Source organism: Peromyscus eremicus, chromosome 12 (assembly GCF_949786415.1).
Source record: "Peromyscus eremicus chromosome 12, PerEre_H2_v1, whole genome shotgun sequence".
Lineage (NCBI taxonomy): Eukaryota > Metazoa > Chordata > Mammalia > Rodentia > Cricetidae > Peromyscus > Peromyscus eremicus.
In genome coordinates this window covers 77,946,704-77,966,281 of record NC_081428.1, presented here as the reverse complement: position 1 = coordinate 77,966,281, position 19,578 = coordinate 77,946,704, and the positions used below count along the sequence as shown (strand labels likewise).

The 19,578-nt window shown below is 46.8% G+C and overlaps 2 protein-coding genes across 2 annotated transcripts in view; one reads left to right on the top strand and one right to left on the bottom strand.

Annotated features, from left to right (window-relative positions):
• Pi4ka (phosphatidylinositol 4-kinase alpha) overlaps positions 1-19,578 on the top strand; it is a 121,949-nt gene that overhangs the window by 82,206 nt on the left and 20,165 nt on the right. The gene's annotated exons all lie outside the window — the stretch shown is intronic.
• Serpind1 (serpin family D member 1) lies at positions 4,895-11,622 on the bottom strand. Its single transcript, XM_059277540.1, has 4 exons — positions 10,794-11,622; positions 8,092-8,365; positions 6,049-6,193; positions 4,895-5,655 (listed from the first exon to the last, which is right to left on the bottom strand). Exons 1-4 carry the CDS (start codon positions 11,620-11,622, stop codon positions 5,464-5,466), a joined length of 1,440 nt encoding a protein of 479 aa, XP_059133523.1. The 3' UTR covers positions 4,895-5,463.

Here is a 19,578-nt window from a genome sequence, read left to right as displayed (position 1 = left end):
AACAAATTCTTCCACTTTGCATTAATGTCATCCAATATACGATTATGTTTTGGAGTGTCTGTGTGGACTGAAGGCTTACTTAATAATAGAGCTTAGCTAGTACATGCGAGGCTGTGTGTCGGGTTGCAGCAGCAGAAGCTGAGCTTCGCCTCTGTAAGTGTGCTCATATGTAAGCCTTCTGTTTGGCCTAGAGAGAAAGGTGAGGGGCATGAAACCCCGGTAGGCGCTTTCTCAGCCTGTTGGAAAGGAGTCAGCAAGGCTCATGGAAAAGCATAGGTAGAGTAGATGCTTGAGACAGCACTCCATCCCGAGCTTCGAAGGCTTTGAACATCCTATGACCCATATTCTTGGGATCTTGCTCTCCTCCACTCCCAGCAAAAACAGAGAGGAGATGGGGTTGGTTTGTATGTTGTTGTTTTTTAAGACAGGGTTTCACTGTGTAGCCCTAGCTGTCCTGGAACTCTCTCTGTGGACCAGGCTGGCCTTGAACTCACAGAGATCCGCCTGGCTCTGCCTCCTGGGTGCTGGGATTAAAGGCGTGCGCCACTGCCACCCAGCAACACTGAGTTGTTTTTTAATGGTTGGAAAACATTTCCTTTTTTTTTTTTTTTTTTTTTTTTTTTTTTTTTTTTTTTGAGAGAGAGAGAGAGAGAGAGAGAGAGAGAGAGAGAGGTGTCTCACTACATACTACATACCTTATTTATTTGGTAACAGCCCAATCTCAAACTCATGGAGACCCACCTGCCTATCTCCTGAGTAATGGGGTTAAAGGTGTGTACCACCATGCCTGGCCCAATACAGGTTTTTGTTGTTGTTGTTGTTGTTGTTTTGTTGTTGTTTTGTTTTATGTGTAAGGGCATTTTGCCTGCGTGTATGCCTGTGCACCACAGGAATTACTGGTGCCCACAGAGGCCAGGTCCCCTGGAACTGAAGTTACAGGCTATTGTGAGCTGCCAAGTGTGTGTAGGGAATCAACTCTAGAAGACCAGTCAGTGCTCTTAACTGCCAACCCATCTCTAGCCCTCCATTCAGTTTTTTGTGGTGGTGCACACCCCGCACTTAGGAGGCAGTCTGGTCTACAGAGAGTGTCCCAGGACATCCAGGGCTACACAGTGAGATCCTGTCTCAAAATATAAAGTAGTAAGAGTAACTGTAGGTTAGCATACAAGATAATGGCTTTGACCACGGCACCTTCATGTGTGTGTCATGTGCTCTTCTCTTCGTCGCCTTCGCCCTGTTGGCCTCTCCTCCTGTGAGCTTTCAAGTCTGTCTAGTAATGCTCATCTAGAGTGTAATCAGTTCATTCAAGAAATCTTCAAAGGACGTTTTGCTCTTTGAGGGTAGCAATGATGAGTGAAGTTTCTTGGGAGCACCCAGATTTCAGGGTCATAAAGGCCAAGGTTGAACTTGTAGTTGTTTGTGTTTGTGGGGTTCTGAGTGTCTGAGGCTCTCTCTGTACAGGGTCAGTACAGGCATTACTGTGATGAAGGACATCTCAGAACAAACACTCCTAAATACCCCCAACCTTTGTACTTTGTATGAGTAGAATGAATATTATCTTGTTTGTTTTTTTGTTTTTCGAGACAGGGTTTCTCTGTGTAGCCCTGCCTCTGCTTCCCAAATGCTGGGATTAAAGGCATGCGCCACCGCCGCCCAGTCGAGTACTATCCTTTTTTTTTTTTTTTTTTTTTTTTTTTTGGTTTTTCAAGACAGAGTTTCTCTGTGTAGCTTTGGAGCCTGCCCTGGAACTTGCTCTGTAGACCAGGCTGGCTTTGAACTCACAGAGATCTGCCTGGCTCTGCCTCCCAAGTGCTGGGATTAAAGACATGAGTACTATCATTTTTAATTGGGGTTAAGAAAAAGATTTTGATGTAGATTTAAGCATGGTGTTGAAAGAGGAGACGGGGACATTGCCAGGCAGCCAGGCTCACTCTTAACTGCAAAAGAACAGTTATACACACCCCAGCGTGGGTGTGGACTTCCCAGGAGTATTGTATTTTTAACAAAAGTTAATGGTTATATGATGGGGGAGGAAACAAATATTTGATTTAATTGCTCAATGGAGAGCCAAAAGGGCCATGGGTTTTTGCATTTGCTTCTTAGTGACCTCGTGTACCTTCTGAGAGATTGCTTTCCAAAGGTGGTGTGGGGCTGTTGTTTGTTGTGTGGGTTTTAATATTTAGTCTTTTGTACTATTTGTCGTTGTTGTTTGTTCATTTCTTTTTCAAAGAGAAAAGAGTTTTGGACTTTTAGTGATTCAAAAGGGCTGGTGGATTTGGAGCCAAAAGCTTGGCTCTTGCTCCTAATGCATCTGTCAACACCCAGTAACCTCTGGAAACTGGCGCGCTGGAGCTGCTGTGAAGCTGGGTCATGTGATTGTGGGACTCCTTCCTGCTTAGTTAGGGGATCCCTATCTTCCGACTTTGCAAACTTATTTCTTCATTGCTTTGCTGCTGTTGAGCCCCACTTAAGGCGTCTGACACTTAGACACCTGGTCTACTCAGTTAGAACATGGTGGCTGATTGAGATGTCCCACTGAGAGCAAGTTCATCTTCACCCCAGGTGGTTTCATGGACTTAGACCAGTTATATCCTTTTCTAGATCAGGGACACTTTTGCAAGCTTTATACTTCCGTTCCACAGAAGTACATCTTTGAGCCAGGTGGTGGTGGTGGTGCACACCTTTAATCCCAGCACTCGGGAGGCTGAGGCAGGCGGATCTCTGTGAGTTTGAGGCCACCCTGGTCTACAAAGCGAGTTCCAGGACAGACTCCAAAGTTACCACGGAGAAACCCTGTCTCAAAAAAACAAAAAAAAACAAAAAAAAAGAAAGAAAGGAAGAAAGAAAGAAAGAAAAGGAAAAAAAAGAAGGAAAGAAATACATCTTTGTTCACAATGTGTCTCATGAAAAAACTGTCCAGGGCCTCTAAGTTAGGAGCTCCTTGGCAAAGTGCTTTCTTAGATTAGAACAAGAAGTGCTTAACCCTGGTCTAGACCTTGTCCAGGTATTACCTCACAACAGCCCTGCGAGACCACTGCTGCTTTTATTTCCATTTTACAGATAAGTATAGTGAGGTATAAAACCTGCTCAACATCTCATAGCTACTAGGCATCGGATTTGAGTCCAGGAAGCTTGGCCCGGAGCCTGTACTGTGAGTTAATCCTCTACTGCTTTGAGAAATGGTAGCTAGTCTCTTTAAGAGGGTCCCAGGGATTCCAAGTAGATGTAAGTAAGTAGGGATCATGGAGACGAGAGGGGCCTGCCCTGTGCAGGAGTCTGGAGCAGCCTAGGCTGCTGTGGCTGGGCTGACAAAGGGCTGAGGACGGGGCAGGGGAGGTCTTTGTTTAGAGACAGGACTTTACCTTCTAGTCCAGGCTCTAACTTTTAGGCTCAACTAATCCTAACCTCAGCCTCTGAAATAACTGGGATTACAGGGACATATCCATCCAGCTTTTTAGGACACAAGTTTGAGATGACTGCATTTAGAAATGTAAGGAGCAGGCTGGAGAGACGGCTCAGAGGTTAAGAGCACTGGCTGTTCTTCCAGAGGTTCTGAGTTCAATTCCCAGCAACCACATGGTGGCTCACAACCATCTGTAATGAGATCTGGTGCCCTCTTCTGGCCGGCAGGCGGAACACTGTATATATAATAAAAATAAATAAATCTTAGAAATGTAAGGAGCAAGAAAAATTACCAACAAACACCAGAAAAGAACAGTGTTAAAACAAATTGAAGGAAGAAAGTGACGGGCCATCATTACTCAGGCTTTCTAAGAAGTGGAAATGATGTAATGGGGAGATTCTCCTCAGTCCTTTACTGTCTTTTCTCAATAGAGTGCTGGTGCAGATAGAAGACAGTTAGCGAGGAGTGTGGGCCCTGGAGCCTACCTACCTGGGGTCTAGGCCTTCTGTCAGTTGCCCTTACTTCCTCAGCTGTCAAGAGGAGGTGACGAGTGTGACCTCCAAAGCCAGCAGCATCATGCATAGAGCAGTGTCCGTGTGCTGCGTTCTCTGCACTGGAGATAGCGTGCGTTCTCACTGTTCCCATTACTGCCATTGCTCCAAGTGGTCGGAGTCCGTGTGCTGCGTTCTCTGCACTGGAGATAGCGTGCGTTCTCACTGTTCCCATTACTGCCATTGCTCCAAGTGGTCGGAGTCATCTGTGACTGAAACTCCCACAAGACCCTCAAGTCCAGCAAGCCTGGCCTTGGTCCCCAGCCCCACCTTGCAGCTGTATTTTGTGCATGTTTTAGAACCCTTCCAGCTCTTGCATTGTTGGGAAATAAAACTTCTTACAGTGAGTTAGCCTGTATGCACAGAGCTTGTGGCTGCTGCTCCTATTACAGTCTCCCCACTAAAGGCACATTTTGACCCATGCCTTCTGAGCAGCCTTTGGAGCCTTGTGAATGATCCCAAACTGTATTCGTTGGATGTTGCCAACTTTATCAGACTAGACCTCCTACAGGGCCACGTCTGAGAGATGGAAGTTAAAGCGTGCAGCTCACAAAAGACTGAGTTTCTGGCTCATGACACTAGAGCACTTGTCTCAGGAATTCCATCACCTCAGACTGGTACCCAGGACTCACACCTCGTCTTTATCCTGAGTCTGCCTTGTTTAATGTGTTAGTCACTGCACAGCACTTGAGTGACTTCCTGTCATCTTTTCTTTCTTAAGGGTGTTTTTCAGCTTGCCCTTTGTTATTTGAGCTGAAAAAAAAAAATAGAATTATGCTGGGTGTTGTGGCACATGCCTTTAGGGATCCCAGCACTCAGGAGTCAGAAGTAGGCAGAACTCTGAGTTCAAGGCCAGCTTGGTCTACCTAGCAACTTCCAGTCTAACCAAAGCTACATAGTGAAACCCCTTTTTTAAAAAAAAAGAGAATTATAACAGATACACAGTAAATATAGTTGTTTATTTATCTCTAGACTAGGATCTGTAGCCTTGTGTACACACTTAGGTAACCCGTGAGGCAGCAGGAGAGGAGAAGATGGTCCCAGCATCTCAGGTGTGTTGAGGTTACTTTTCCACTGGCGGGAACTGTGCTGCTTGGGCATCCTCCCTGGGAGGGGGAAGCCTGAACAGCCTTCAGATGGGGACTGTTTGAGAAAAAGCCTTGAATAATAAAGCTGATGAGGCTACCTGCAGAGAGAGGATCACATACACTCCGGTGGTTAGCTCTTAGGGGCACAGGAGTAGGGGCTGAGGCAATCTGTATGTTGCCAGGACATTCTGGGGAATGGCTGACACTAGAGTTAGTACGTTAACTTCTGTGGTCTTGTGGCCTTGTTTACTGTGCCAGCTTCTTAGTCCTTGGTAACTTTTTCTCCTATATGGGCCTTAAATTCAGATATTATCATAAACCACGTAAGTTATCATATCAAAATATCTCTGTCCTCTTTGTTAGACCGAGAACAGAATTACAGAGTGTCCCCAAACTACAGCAGGTGCCCAGACTGCCACCGTTAAGACCTGGTGGGGTTGGCCACTCTCCCCATGAAGAGCAGGCAGCTGGTTCGGTGCTCATACACTAGAAACAGGAAAGGTCGGTCAACCGTGAAGCGGACTTGGGTAGACAGCGGCATGAACCCCACCGTGGTCACAGCTGCGGCTTGTGTACCCTCTTCATCCACCGTGATGGTGCTTCGGTGCTTAAACTGTTTAAAGCAGAAAGAGAAGGTGGCAGTTGTGTTGGCTACCATGGGGCGGGAGGGGGGAGGGGGGAGCACCTGGTTAAGACTCATCATCAGAGGAAAGTTCCAGAGACCTTACATAAGACAAAAGTCACACCTAGTCAAAATGGCCCTTAAATGACCTTTGACCACTTGGTGGCTGTGATTAGCGTCTCTGTCATATCTCATACACTCACTTTTAAACACTAGAACTACATTCACTGTTGACCATGTCCATAGTCTGAGAGGCCTTGGGAGCCAAAATAGCCACCCAACCCCGTATCCTTAAAACTGGTCCCAGGCCCACCAGGAGGCTGGGAAGAGGCAGCAGCAGTGCAAGGCAGGATCTGGGGACCAACACACAAAGGGAGCCATTACCAGGTCAATAGTGATCCATTGCTCTGAGATGCCTGACATGGTGCCGTTTTTGTTGAACAGCTTTGTGATTCCCATGGACTTGAGGACCTCCACCAGGTTGTAGTTCTTCTCAAGCTTAAATTTGGGCAGAAGTACCTCTCGAGTTCTAGTTGGAGAAGAAGGGAGCCAATTTTATGGATACAAATGACAAAACAGTTACATTTCCCCTGCTAAATTTACACGGTCTGCAGTGGGTTGCATTTACCGTGGAGCTGACATTTAAAATGTATGTATTGGCACTGTCGGTTGAGGGTTTTGGAAAAGCCATCCACTGTAAGTCCAGTCACAGCCCTTATATCAATGAGTTTCATCAGCCAGAGTCCAGGTGCAGGGAAGAGTGCATCTGCACATGTACAGACTCTTTGTTCTTGTCATTCTGTAAGCCGTGTAGTAAAACAACTATTCCCCAAGTATTCAGTGTTTGACTTACGGTCTGTGGGGGAATGTGCATAGGATAGACATAAGTGTTAGGCTGCTTTATACACAAGGAACAGGAAGGCCTTGGATCTGACTAGAGCATGAAGGGAAGGACCAAGGGAGGGAAAAAGGAAAGATGCTAAACAGAGCCAACCAGGCAAACTCGGAACCAGCTAGAAGCTGGCCAGGCTCCTCATGTTGGGAGTCCACAGGGAAGAGGAGGGTGAGGGGATGGGAGTGAGTGCTGGACTAGGAGAGAACTCAGGGTTGATTTGGCCTCACTGACTCCAGCACCGATGAGGGGATGATACAGGAATTAAGTACAGAAGGGATATTTTTGAACAAATCCACAGGCCTTAATACCATCATACCTGGGAAATCCACCTTCCTCTAAAAATCTGCTTCTGAGGTTTCATATTTAGGGTTTTTATTTTATTTTTATTATACTTATTTATGTATTTTATGCATGCATGCATATTGCCCAGGGTATGTGGTATGTGTACAGAGGTCAGATAAAGGACGACTTTCAGGAGTCTTCTCTCCTCCACCACGTGGGTGCCGGGGATTGAACTCAGGTACATAGGCTTGGCAGAAGCACGGTACCTGTTGAGCCATCTTGCTGGCCTGTGTTTTGTGTTTTTGGAAACAGGGTCTCACTCTTCCTAGACTGACCCTGTACTCAGGATTTCCTGCCTCAGTTTCCCCAGTGCTAGGACTACGGTGTGCACTACTACACCCAGCAGTACCTTCAGTTTTGTTGCATTTTTTTGTATTTCTTGTCCAACAGATTTCACCTCTCATTATGAGCCTAACCAGTAATTATCTAGTGACACAGAAATATAACCCATTTCTCTACTCTCCCTGCTGTGGTCCAATAGTAACTTCAGCAAATATTTAACATCAACAGTTTCAACTATAAATAATAATCGAGGAAAATCACGAGAGACAAGTCTTCAGTGAGTTAAAAAAAAGAACTTGGGGTTTCCTGGCAGGGAAGGAGAGCTATCTTTCTGGGAGCCTCTTCTATTCTAGGCACTGGGAGTAGGGGAGCTGGGGATGGGAACAGTCAGCCCACCTGTTCTATTTATTCTCACCTTGAGTCCTGATAAGTAACATAATTAGTCTCACCTTGGGGTCGATTGAACGGGGCTAAGAGCCACAAAGTGTGGTAGAGGAAGTAGATGGAGGTTATTCCTAAGATGGCTGAAGCTACCTGTCCCTGCCTTCTGAAGGCTTTGTGGAGGGGATGGCTTGCTCATCAGTGCTCCCGCCGAACAAGAAATCCAGGCTGAAATAAACAAGTGTGGCCTATGTGGCAATTCTTGGGTTCTTTTGCACACGTCCCCCTTTTTAAAAAACAAACAAAAACTGGTGGAACTGAGTCAGATGGCTCACACCTATCCTGGCCCTTGTCAGGCTGACGAGGGAGGAGGGTCACTATCTGCACTACATAATGAGTTCCAGGCCAGTCTGGGCTACAGAGTGAGACCCTGACTCGGGAGGGAGGAAGGGGCAGATATCAGCCATGGCTTCAGTACTGTTAGATACCCCAGCCCAAGAACGAGAAGAAGCGATGTCCTGAGGTACCTGTTCGTCATGCTTTTTTGCCATCTCTCTACTACCTGGGGCGTCAGCTGCGCCTCGAGAGTCTTCATTCCCGACAGCTTGCGTGGGATCACAATTAACATGCTGATGCCCCCTACATACTCCAGCTGCAGAATGTCACAGTCCAGTTCCTGGTCACTTGCTGCAAGGAAATTCCCTTTAGTCTGCATCATGGAGACTTTAACTACCTCTCGCTCATTGAGCCGGAAGTTGTGGTTGTGTGTCATTTCTACTGGGAATTTATTCACCCAAGTTCCTGTAAAGTCAAAAGAAGCAGGCAGTTGATAGAAAGTCCTTTAGAATGTGACCTTTGCTTTTGAACATCTGCCCTTGGAGGGCTCTCTAGGACTAGTTCCCAGGGTCTTAACAAGAGAAATGTAAAAGACCACACGGCATTATGGATTAGATTCTGACACTTCATATTTGTCCCTGACAGATACCTAATTTGCCTGGGCCTCTGTCTAATTATTTGTAAAGCAAGTAACCCTTTGAACCTTCACACTATGGTTCTCTAGCATTTGGCAGGACACATATCTGATATAGTGGTATCCTCGGAACCTTCCATGTTGGTTGGGTATAGAGCTATTATTCAGGAATAAATCTTAGCTCTAAGATACTCATTATAATAATGTTGGTAACTAGTTGCCAACAGGCCACATGCCTGTTGCACCTTTCTTGTATTATCTCATGGTCAGCTCCTAGAAGCTATATGAAATAGATGCTTTTAATTTTCATCCATACTTTTTGGATAAAGTAACAGAGACACGATGAAGTAAGGTAACTTGTTCAAGGTTTCCATCAGGTACCTAGAGCAGCTGAGATGAGAAGAGCGGGGACCTTTGGAGGATGGTTAAACACCAGACAGCTCTGGCCTCCTCGTGGCTGCAGCTCAGCTGCCGCCCCTAAGTCAGCCACACCCAGAGTTTCTAAACCAGACAATTTGCTGTAGTGTGGGGACTGTCTGTGCTCTGTGAGGCTTTAACAGCATTCTTAGGCCCTCCCAGCTTGACACCAGCTTAAGCTGTAATAGTTGCTAGTGCCTACAGACATCTGCTTCAGACGCTTTGGAAATCCCTGCTCTTCCAGCAATGATGGGAAGAGGCTCTAACAAAGCAGTTATAACTCATAGAGTTAAGTTAGTAACAGAGATTTGGGAATTAGAAACTAAAATTATACTTAAAAAATTTTCTAACCTTTAAGGTACATCCTTCTCAGCCAGACGATGGTGGCACATGCCTTTAATTCCAGCACTCCAGAGGCAGAGGCAAGCAGATTTCTGTGAGTTCAAGGCCAGCCTGGTCTACATAGTGAGTTACAGGACAGCCAGAGCTACATAGTGAGATCCTGTCTCAGAAAACAAATGAACAAGAAGATGCCCCCTTCTGATTCCCAGCACTGAGTCCAGTCAGTGTTCCAACACAGTAGGGAAAGGCACTCTGACACCTCAGTGTAACGTGGGTTACTGCATTCAAGAGACAGTATGAGCATGTCTAGTCTGTTCTATGTTCCCTCCTGCTCCAGTGCTGACAGAATAGCCTCTTGGTTCAGAATTTCAAGTATGACTAATGTAGAGGCTGTGGGCAACCAGCAAACTGTGAACACTGAGGGCTTTGGTGGTACTCCACCAGCCTGTTCTGAAGCCATTCCCAAGCATAGCCTGTTGCTTATGAAAGTAAATGTTACCTGCAATATCACACATACTTCTTGTCATATTGAACTATATTATATACGCTTCTTCGGGTTCATGTGCTCACTGTTTACAGCACAGTCTCTTCAGTTCTCTGCATAGCAAGCTCTAGACTAGCCAAGGCTACATAGGGGAACCCTGTCTCAAAAAGCAAGAAGTACCCTGAGAAGTTGTGTTTCTAACAGTCACTGTAGCTGTACAGTTTCCAGAAGAACTTCTTTAGCTTTTTGTCCACATTTCTACTCACTGATAATTGGGAAGATAAATGAAATCTTAATCCACACTGGCCAAACACTTAAAAAAAAAGGAGCTTATATTATTTCTTCCAATTAATAAACCATAAGAGGGCCAGGCAGTGGTGGTGCATGCCTTTAATCCCAGCAAGTAGATCTCTGTGAGTTTGAGGCCAGCCTGATCTACAGAGTGAGATCCAGGACAGGCACCAAAACTATACAGAGAAACCCTGTCTTGAAAAAATAAAAACAAAAACAAAAAAAATGGAGGTAGCTTAGAGAGATCCATCCTGAACACTAGTCTTTACTGTTGGGGCATCTTTTTTGTGTATTGGGGGGGGGGCGGGGGTTGGATTTTTAAGACAGGGTTTCTCTGTGTGGCTCTGGCTATCCTGGAACTCACTTTGTAGACCAGGCTGGTCTCAAACTCACAGAGATCCGCCTCTGCTTCCTGATTGCTGGGATTAAAGGTGTGAGCTACTACCGCCCAGCTCCCTTAGGGCATCTTGCCTCTATGCTTTGGTGAATTTGTCTGTAAAACAAGGATCCTGATAACTCTGCACCGTGATACCTACCACATGGAAATCCAGTGAGTGTAAAATGATAGGTTTAGTAGCTACCACCTCATCGTGTTCTTCCATGTCCCGGAGTCGACCTAGTGTCTTATTTTCCTTCATAAATTACAGCTACAATACAGCTCTTAGCATTGTCTTTTTGTATACCAGACAGCTGCATTGTGAGTTTCCTTTGAAACCAATTCTTACCTTTGAAGTAGATGCAGTTCAGGATCATCATCTGAGTAGCAGGGTCTATATTTTCCAGAGCTTCTTTTATGAGGCCCTTGGTGAGCTTCAAAATGCGGTTGTTTGCCTTCGATATGAAGGCAGGATCTGAGAAGTCACCTACCTGGGCCTCAGCAAAGTAAAACTCCCTCATATCAGCTTTGAAGTCCTCCTGGATGGGAAACTGCTTCTGAATATAAAGGTTGTTAACTGACTGAAGCGTGTACCCAAAGTTCCTCCTGAATAGGCGATGGGTCAACTTTCGAAAGAGATTATGAATGGTGGTAATCTCATATTTGCTGCTAGCATTGACAAAGTCTTTAAAGTGTAGAACTGAGTGTACTTCCTCATGGGTCTCTCCTCTCAAGCCTAAGGAAATCATCCCCATGGCAGTAGAAATGCCAACAGGTGCTAGGAAGATGTTATCAGAAGTGGGGGCCTGGTCCTTCAGGACTCGGTAAAGGTTGAAGGCAAACTTTGCATTGAGGATATTAAGACGCTGGATCCGGCTCTTGCCTTGGAAAAGCTGCAGGATGTTCCCAGCGCTTGACTCTGCGTCTATCGGGGAAACTGCATCAATGATGTAAATGTAGTCGTCATCTTCACCGAATAGCTTCTCCAAGTCCAGATAGTCCTCCTCCTCCTCCCCCTCTGGAATCCAGTCATTGGTGACTGTGTTTTCTTTGTGGAAGTTAGCAGGCAGGAAGGACATGCTCAAGTTTTCATTAGCTGGCTGCTCAGCAAGGCCATTGCTCCCGACACACACAGACATGAGGACAGGAAGAAGAAGAGGGTGGAAGGGATGCTTCATGTTTGCAGAGCTAAAGCTGGTACAGAAACAGACACCAGTGAGAGGCAGCCTGGCTCCATCCTGCTGAAACATCCAGACAATGGGTTCTCCATATTCTAGGGGATAGGCCCTAAGGACAAAGGCTGGCAGCAGCTATTTCCAAGCGTGGGTAGTTTTGAGTGTCCTGGCACTCTAAGGCTGAAATGGCAGGAGTATTTCAAGGTGGGCATCCACACAGCTAGTCCCTAATTGTCTACAGGCTTAACAAGTACAAATACTTAGACAGGAGCCAGGAACTCTTATTTGATCTAGACTGGCAACAGATCTTCTAAACACAGAAAGAGGCCTGTTACAGCACCAGCTCTTACACCAGCTTAGGATGCCAAACTTGAAGAGAATCTGATAAGAAATAAACATACAGCTAGTGTTAGTGTTCTGTGTGTTTCATACATCTCCTGGGATCTGTGAGCCCCTAGACCAGTGGTTCTCAACCTTCCTAATGCTGCAACCCTTTAATAGAGTTCCTCAGGTTGTGGTGACCCAACCATAACATTATTTCATTGATACTTCATAACTGTAATTTTGCTATTGCTATGAATCATAAATATCTGATATGCAGAATCTCTAATATGCAACCTCAAGGGGATTTGCAACCTACAGGTTGAGAACCATTGCCCTAGATAATTTTTTTTCTTCTTTAAATTTTTTTTAGATTGTTTTTGTATTTATTTATTTATTTGTATGGGTGGACAGGTTTGCCATGTTACATGCGTGGAGGTCATTGGACAACTTGTAAGAGTCACTCCTTCCACCATATGGGTCCCAGGGATTGAACTCAGGTAGTCAACTTTGGCAACAGGCACCTTTACCTGATGAACCATCTCATCAGCCCAATTTTTTTTATTATTTGTGTGTGTCTACACACACACACACACACACACACACACACACACACACACACACGCATGCTACAGTCAGATGTTTGGGTGGAGATAGTTCTCTCCTTCCACCTTTATGTGAGTTCTGGAAACCAAGATGGTAGCCATGCTTGTACAACAAGCACCTTTACCTCCTGAGCTGACCTGAGAATCCCTTTTTTTTTTTTTTTTTTTGGTTGTTTTTTGTTTGTTTGTTTGTTTTTGTTTTTCAAGACAGGGTTTCTCCGTGTAGCTTTGGAGCCTTTCCTGGAACTCACTCTGTAGACCAGGCTGGCCTCAGACTCAACAGAGATCCACCTGCCTCTGCCTCCTGAGTGCTGGGATTAAAGGTGTGCTCCACCACTGCCTGGTGAGAATCCCTTCTTTAATGGAGTGAGAAAGAGGGAACTTGGGAGATTCTTAGAGTTTCTTTTTCATTTATTCACTAAACACCATCATCTGTCTCCAGGAAACATATCTGGCACTAAAGGCGCTAGGTTTTCCTACTGAAGGACTCATAGGACAGACAGGAAGTGAATTCAACGTGTTTTCAAAACAGTACTGTCCAGTGTGGGGCGGGAAAGGAGGGTAAGGCTGTACCTCTTAGGGTGAGAGTAGAGGAACCCAGAAAGTTAAAGAGGTTTCGTAAGACGTAAGCTTGAGTGAGTACCTGAGACAGGAGAGGAGTTTCCAGTGGAAGGAGTGAGCCCTACCTGTAAGCCCAGACCACTGCTCAGCTGGGAGGAGGAGGTCTTCTGAACGTACACGAGCCAGACTTCTAGATGGCTGTGCTCTGTGCAGTCATTTGGGGTTAATCTGTTTAAGATTTGGAACCTAGCAAGACTCCCTTAGGACCTACTGAAGGAGTGTGGCTGGGGGTCTGTGTCTCCTGGCACTCTCAGAGGCTAGTGGGTTATGTGACTTGCTGTAGGAGAACTTCGCTGTCAGAAGAAAGAAATCTTTCTACTTCCTGCTTCCAATCTCACTGTGCAGACAGGGTCTGTGGGGGGTCAGAGGCTCACCCTTTATAAAGGTCTGAAGACAATTAGGAACTAGCTGTGTGGATGCCCACCTTGAAATACTTCTGCCATTTCAGCCTATCATGAGATGTAGCCTTCCTTCGCTGCTACTGAGAGATGGCAGTGGTTTGAGTTAGGGATGTAGCTAAATATTAACTACTCTCACACACACTGCATGGGACCAGGGCTCAGTCCCTAGCACCAAAATGTAGGGACTGATGGATGGTAGGTAATGACAACTAGATATGAATGACTAGACTTGAGCTGGTTAAGCCCCCAGCTCCCTGATGTCAAGTGTTCTGCCTTGCTTGCCTTAGAGTGCCAGGACACTCAAAACTACCCACGCTTGGGAATAGCTGCTGCCAGCCTTTGTCCTTAGGGCCTATCCCCTAGAATGTGGTTAAAATTAGCATTTCCAACATTTTTTGTCATAACTGAGGAACTTTTTAAAAAGGCATTGTGTATCTCAGGCTAGCCGAAAAACCTGTTTAGCCAAGGGTGACCTTCAATTTCTGATCCTTTTGCCTCTGCCTCCTTAGTTACAGGCCTGTACCACCATACCTATACTGTATAGTGCTGGGGATGAACAGGGCTTGGCAATGCTAGTCCAACACTCTACCAACTGAACAGCATCTCAGCTCACTGAGAGACTTCTGAATTGCTTATTTTGGAGAAAGAGTCACATGGTTTCTGACTTCGAATATGTCTGTTGTCTTTTCCGACCCTCTTCAGCATTTTGCTGAGATTGGGGGCCATGTGGTCTTCCCATGTGGAGTAATTTCTAGAAATGGTTCTAATGTATGTAGCTGCAAGTAGAACTGGACCAGTTTCATTGATGTTACAATTAAAGAAAAGAACGGGGCTGGAGAGGTGGCTCAGCGGTGTATTTCCTGCTTTTCATAGGAACAAGAGGTTCAGGTCCCAGCCCTGGAGTCGGGTGATTCACACCCATCTCTACCTCCAGCTCCAAGGAATTTTGACATCCTCTGGGCATCTGCACACATGTGGCACACACAAGTGCTTATACACAGACAAATGCAAACACACACACACACACACACACACACACACACACACACACACAAATCTTGATGCCACAAACAGAAGCAACTTAATGGAAGTGTTTTTGTATGATCACACTTAGAAGTCTCCTCAGCTAACACAGTAATTAGTAATAATAATGTTAAAGAACAAAAGAGAAGCCAACTTCAACTCACGCGGCTCAGGAGACAAGGCTGAGCCGCACAGTAGATCTTCATCCTCTCCTGGCACTCAGAGGATTCTTGGAAGCCGGTTTGGTTTGGTTTAGGGGGGTTAAACATCATATACCCTGTTCCTGCATTGCATGTTCAAAAGCTGTAAGCCATAAATTCCATTATTCTCTTACTAGAGAAAGGAGAAAATGTAAAGGTATCTTTAATGCATTAAAAAATTGGAGCTCTAGCCGGGCGGTGGTGGCGCACGCCTTTAATCCCAGCACTCGGGAGGCAGATCAGGTGGATCTCTGTGAGTTTGAGGCCAACCTGGTCTACAGAGTGAGATCCAGGACAGGCTCCAAAACTACACAGAGAAACCCTGTCTCGGAAAAAAAAAGGAAAAAAAAAAAAAAAAAAAAACCCCGAACGAAAAATTAGAGCTCTAACAGGTAAATCTTTCTATTTTTCTGGTCATCTTCTTAAGGCATTTTAAAATACCTCTAAGTTGTATATATATTCAAGTTGCTATCTTTAAATTGAAGTACTATAATTTTAAGATAAATCATCAAAACTTTGTTTTCATGGGAACATCATCTAGCATGTTCTTATGGGTTGCATAGAGTAGAATTGGCCTTTTTGGTCATGTGTCATAGAGAACACCCTCTCCTGCCTTGATGTCTCTAGATTGATCCAGACCAGAGCAGGAAGGGAGAGAAGTAGTTGCCAGTAATATGGAAACTTTTTTTTGGGGGGGGGGGGGCACGGGGTTCGAGACAGGGTTTCTCTGTGTAACAGCTCTGGCTGTCCTGGAACTTGCTCTGTAGACCAGGCTGGCCTTGAACTCACAGAGATTCATCTGCCTCTGCCTCCCAAGTGCTGGAAACCTTTTTATGTTGAAATAACTTCAAACTTACAGAACAGTGGAGCAGCTGATGTGCCTCTTTTACTGTCATTGGATTTTACATTTCTGTGTGTGCGGGTGTGTGGAGTGTGTGTGTGTTTGTGGTGTGGGGAGTGTGTGTGCACTGTGTGTGTGTTTGTGGTGGGGGGGTGTGTGGACTGTGTGTGTGTTTGTGGTGTGGGGTGTGTGGACTGTGTGTGTTTGTGGTGTGGTGTGTGTGTGTGGACTGTGTGTGTGTTTGTGGTGTGGGGTGTGTGTGGACTGTGTGTGTTTGTGGTGGGGGGTGGTGTGGGGGAGATGTGGGGGGGAGGTTGTGGGGGGGTATGTGGTAGAGGGTGTGGGATATGTGTGTGTGTTTGTAGTAGGGGGTGTGTGTGAACTGTGTATTTGTGGTGGGGGTAGTGTGGGGGAGTTGTGGTGTGGGGGAGGTTGTGGAGGGGGTAGTATGTGGTAGAGGGTGTGGGGTATGTGTGTGTTTGTGGTGTGTGTGAGGGGTGTGTGGGTGGGGGCGATGGTATGTGGTGTGTGTGCCTGTATATATATCAAATATGTACAAATATTTTCAATATATGTACATATATATGTACAAATATTTTCTAAGCCTTTTGAGGTTAGATCTCTTACATTCCTCTAACCTTTAATAATAATGCTTGGGGAAAACCTCCTAAGAACAAGGTTATTCTCAGACATTAGACAGTTATCTAATTTGAAAAGAAAATTTTTTTTGCCCTTAGTGATAGGTACACAGGGGCTACAAGCCCATCCTCTGGTCTCAGCCCCTCCAGTGCTGGATTTCCAGCTAAAGTATCAAAGATTCAATACTCTTGTCTCTTCTAACTCCAGTCCTGTCAGCTGTCTGCTAGTGCAGCTGGTAGAGTTGTATACTGGACTTAAAGGAATAGCATTTTCTTTTTTCTCATTTTGTACTTCAATAAAGGAACCAATTGCCTACCTCAAAACATTAAGAACAAAAACTTATAATTGACAAAAAATGTTAGAAACCAAACTTACCTGTGTGCCTCTGAGCAGTGGCGTTACAGAGATGAAATCAGAAAGGGCCACCAGCAGGGTTTCAGTGTGAACTTTGGTGCTGGGCTGTTTGCACCTTCCAAAGCAAACATGTCCCAATTCAAATGCCACTCAACTAGCTTTGTCAGCAGAAAACCTTTCAACTATGTCTTTGATCACGGCATGGTGACAAGCTGCTTCCAAACTACAGATCCTCTGTTGCTGAGGTTTTGGATGGTACTGTCAGCGTGTCTGCAGCTGAAGCTAAGCATGTCTGAGGCACTCTTCAGTGTATCTGGGAGCAAGGTTGCTTCAGGGGTACAATACCCTGTGGCCTCCACAGGTACATGCATGCACATGGTGCATTTAAACTAATGCAGGTCCATACATAAATATAAATAAATCTTTTGAAATGACTCTTAAAGCTTTTCTTTTTTCTTTTTCTTTTTTTTTTCTTTTTTTTTTTTTTTTTTTTTTTTGGTTTTTCAAGACAGGGCTTCTCTGTGTAGTTTTGGTGCTTGTCCTGGATCTCGCTCTATAGACCAGACTGGCCTCGAACTCACAGAGATCCCCCTGGCTCTGCCTCCCAAGTGCTGGGATCAAAGGCGTGCACCACCGCCGCCTGGCTTCTTTTATTTTTTAAAAAAATATTTTTTGTATGTGTGAGTGTTTTGCCTGTGTATCACATGCATGCAGTGTCCATGGAGACCAGAAGAGGGCATCAGATTTCCTCTGGACTGGAGTTACTGACATGTGCTGCCAGATAGGTGCTGGAAATCAAGTCCAGCTCCTTTGGAAGAGCAGCAAGTGCTCCTAACTGCAGAACTCTCTCCAGCCCCTAAAGCTTTAGTTTAGAGAGTGGGAAGAGGATGTCTCAGTGAGCAGCACAATCTCCTCCAGCCTGAGCCTCCAGTTTCAGGCTCTGGAACTGGCTCACACATCTGTAATCCCAGCACTCCTGTGGAGGTGGGAAACAGGGAGAGTAGAAGCACCCGAAAGTGGTCCAACCATTTTTGCATTTGTCTGTCGTGACTCTAGACTCCTTGATCTGTCTCTCCCACCTGTCCTAGGATTTTGATTTCTTTTTAAGCATAAGCAGGTCTTCTACCTAGTAGCCTTTGCCTGTCCTGTGTTAGGGGCCCTTCTCTGGGATGTCCCAGCTTCTCCCCATCTTTCTTGAAGAATGGAGTATTGCTCTGCCCTAACCTGCCATGATGCCTTGTCTTTATCTTAGGACATATCAAAGAACTGCTGCTTCCTTTCCTGAAGCTGCCCCCATCTTCCCTTCCTAGCACTCGAGCATCCTAGCTGAGAGGATAACAGTGAGCAGGAGCAGTGAGGGGACAGGGATGATAGCCCAGCCCTTAGGAGGGAGCCAGGGAGCAGTGAGGGGATAGGGATAGCCCAGCCCTTAGGAGGGAGCCAGGGAGCAGTGAGGGGACAGGGATAGCCCAGCCCTTAGGAGGGAGCCAGGGAGCAGTGAGGGGATAGGGATAGCCCAGCCCTTAGGAGGGAGCCAGGGAGCAGTGAGGGGACAGGGATAGCCCAGCCCTTAGGAGGGAGCCAGGGAGCAGTGAGGGGATAGGGATAGCCCAGCCCTTAGGAGGGAGCCAGGGAGCAGTGAGGGGACAGGGATAGCCCAGCCCTTAGGAGGGAGCCAGGGAGCAGTGAGGGGACAGGGATGATAGCCCAGCCCTTAGGAGGGAGCCAGGGAGCAGTGAGGGGATAGGGATAGCCCAGCCCTTAGGAGGGAGCCAGGGAGCAGTGAGGGGATAGGGATAGCCCAGCCCTTAGGAGGGAGCCAGGGAGCAGTGAGGGGATAGGGATAGCCCAGCCCTTAGGAGGGAGCCAGGGAGCAGTGAGGGGATAGGGATAGCCCAGCCCTTAGGAGGGAGCCAGGGAGCAGTGAGGGGATAGGGATAGCCCAGCCCTTAGGAGGGAGCCAGGGAGCAGTGAGGGGACAGGGATAGCCCAGCCCTTAGGAGGGAGCCAGGGAGCAGTGAGGGGACAGGGATAGCCCAGCCCTTAGGAGGGAGCCAGGGAGCAGTGAGGGGACAGGGATGATAGCCCAGCCCTTAGGAGGGAGCCAGGGAGCAGTGAGGGGATAGGGATAGCCCAGCCCTTAGGAGGGAGCCAGGGAGCAGTGAGGGGACAGGGATGATAGCCCAGCCCTTAGGAGGGAGCCAGGGAGGTGCAGGGTGAAGAGAGGATCCCAAACCACAGAAGGTTTAACTACTTTCTCTTGCCTGTCAAAACTGTGTTGCACTTCTCTGCCACTTAAAGGTTGGTTGGTTGGTTGGTTGGTTGGTTGGTTGGTTGGTTGGTTGGTTGGTTTGAAGACAGTGTTTTTCTGTGTAGCTCTGGCTGGTCCAGAACTCACTGTGTAGACCAGGCTGGCCTCAAACTCACAGAGATCCACCTGTCACCAGACCCTCTTAGCAACATTCACCTTGAAGTCTGCTGTCCCCTTTGCCCCCCCACCTCACAGCCACTTCAGCCTACCACCCTTGTCCCCCCCCACCTCACAGCCACCTCACCCTACCACCCTTGTCCCCCCCCCACCTCACAGCCACTTCACCCTACCACCCTTGTCGTCTGTCCATCCCCCCCCACCTCACAGCCACTTCAGCCTACCACCCTTGTCGTCTGTCCATCCCCCCCCACCTCACAGCCACCTCAGCCTACCACCCTTGTCCCCCCAACCTCACAGCCACCTCAGCCTACCACCCTTGTCGTCCGTGCCCCCCCACCCTTGGCCACTGGTCAGACTGGAAGCACTTTGTCACTTGTCCTTGGTGGCTGGTGATGTAGCAGCTTGGCCTCCTGCGCTGCACTCCTCCATCCACTACTGCACCCTGTCTCCTTTCCACCTCCAAGTCTGCCCAGACCAACTCTCCCCAGGCCACAGTACCCTGGTAGTTCTAAAGGGGAGGCCA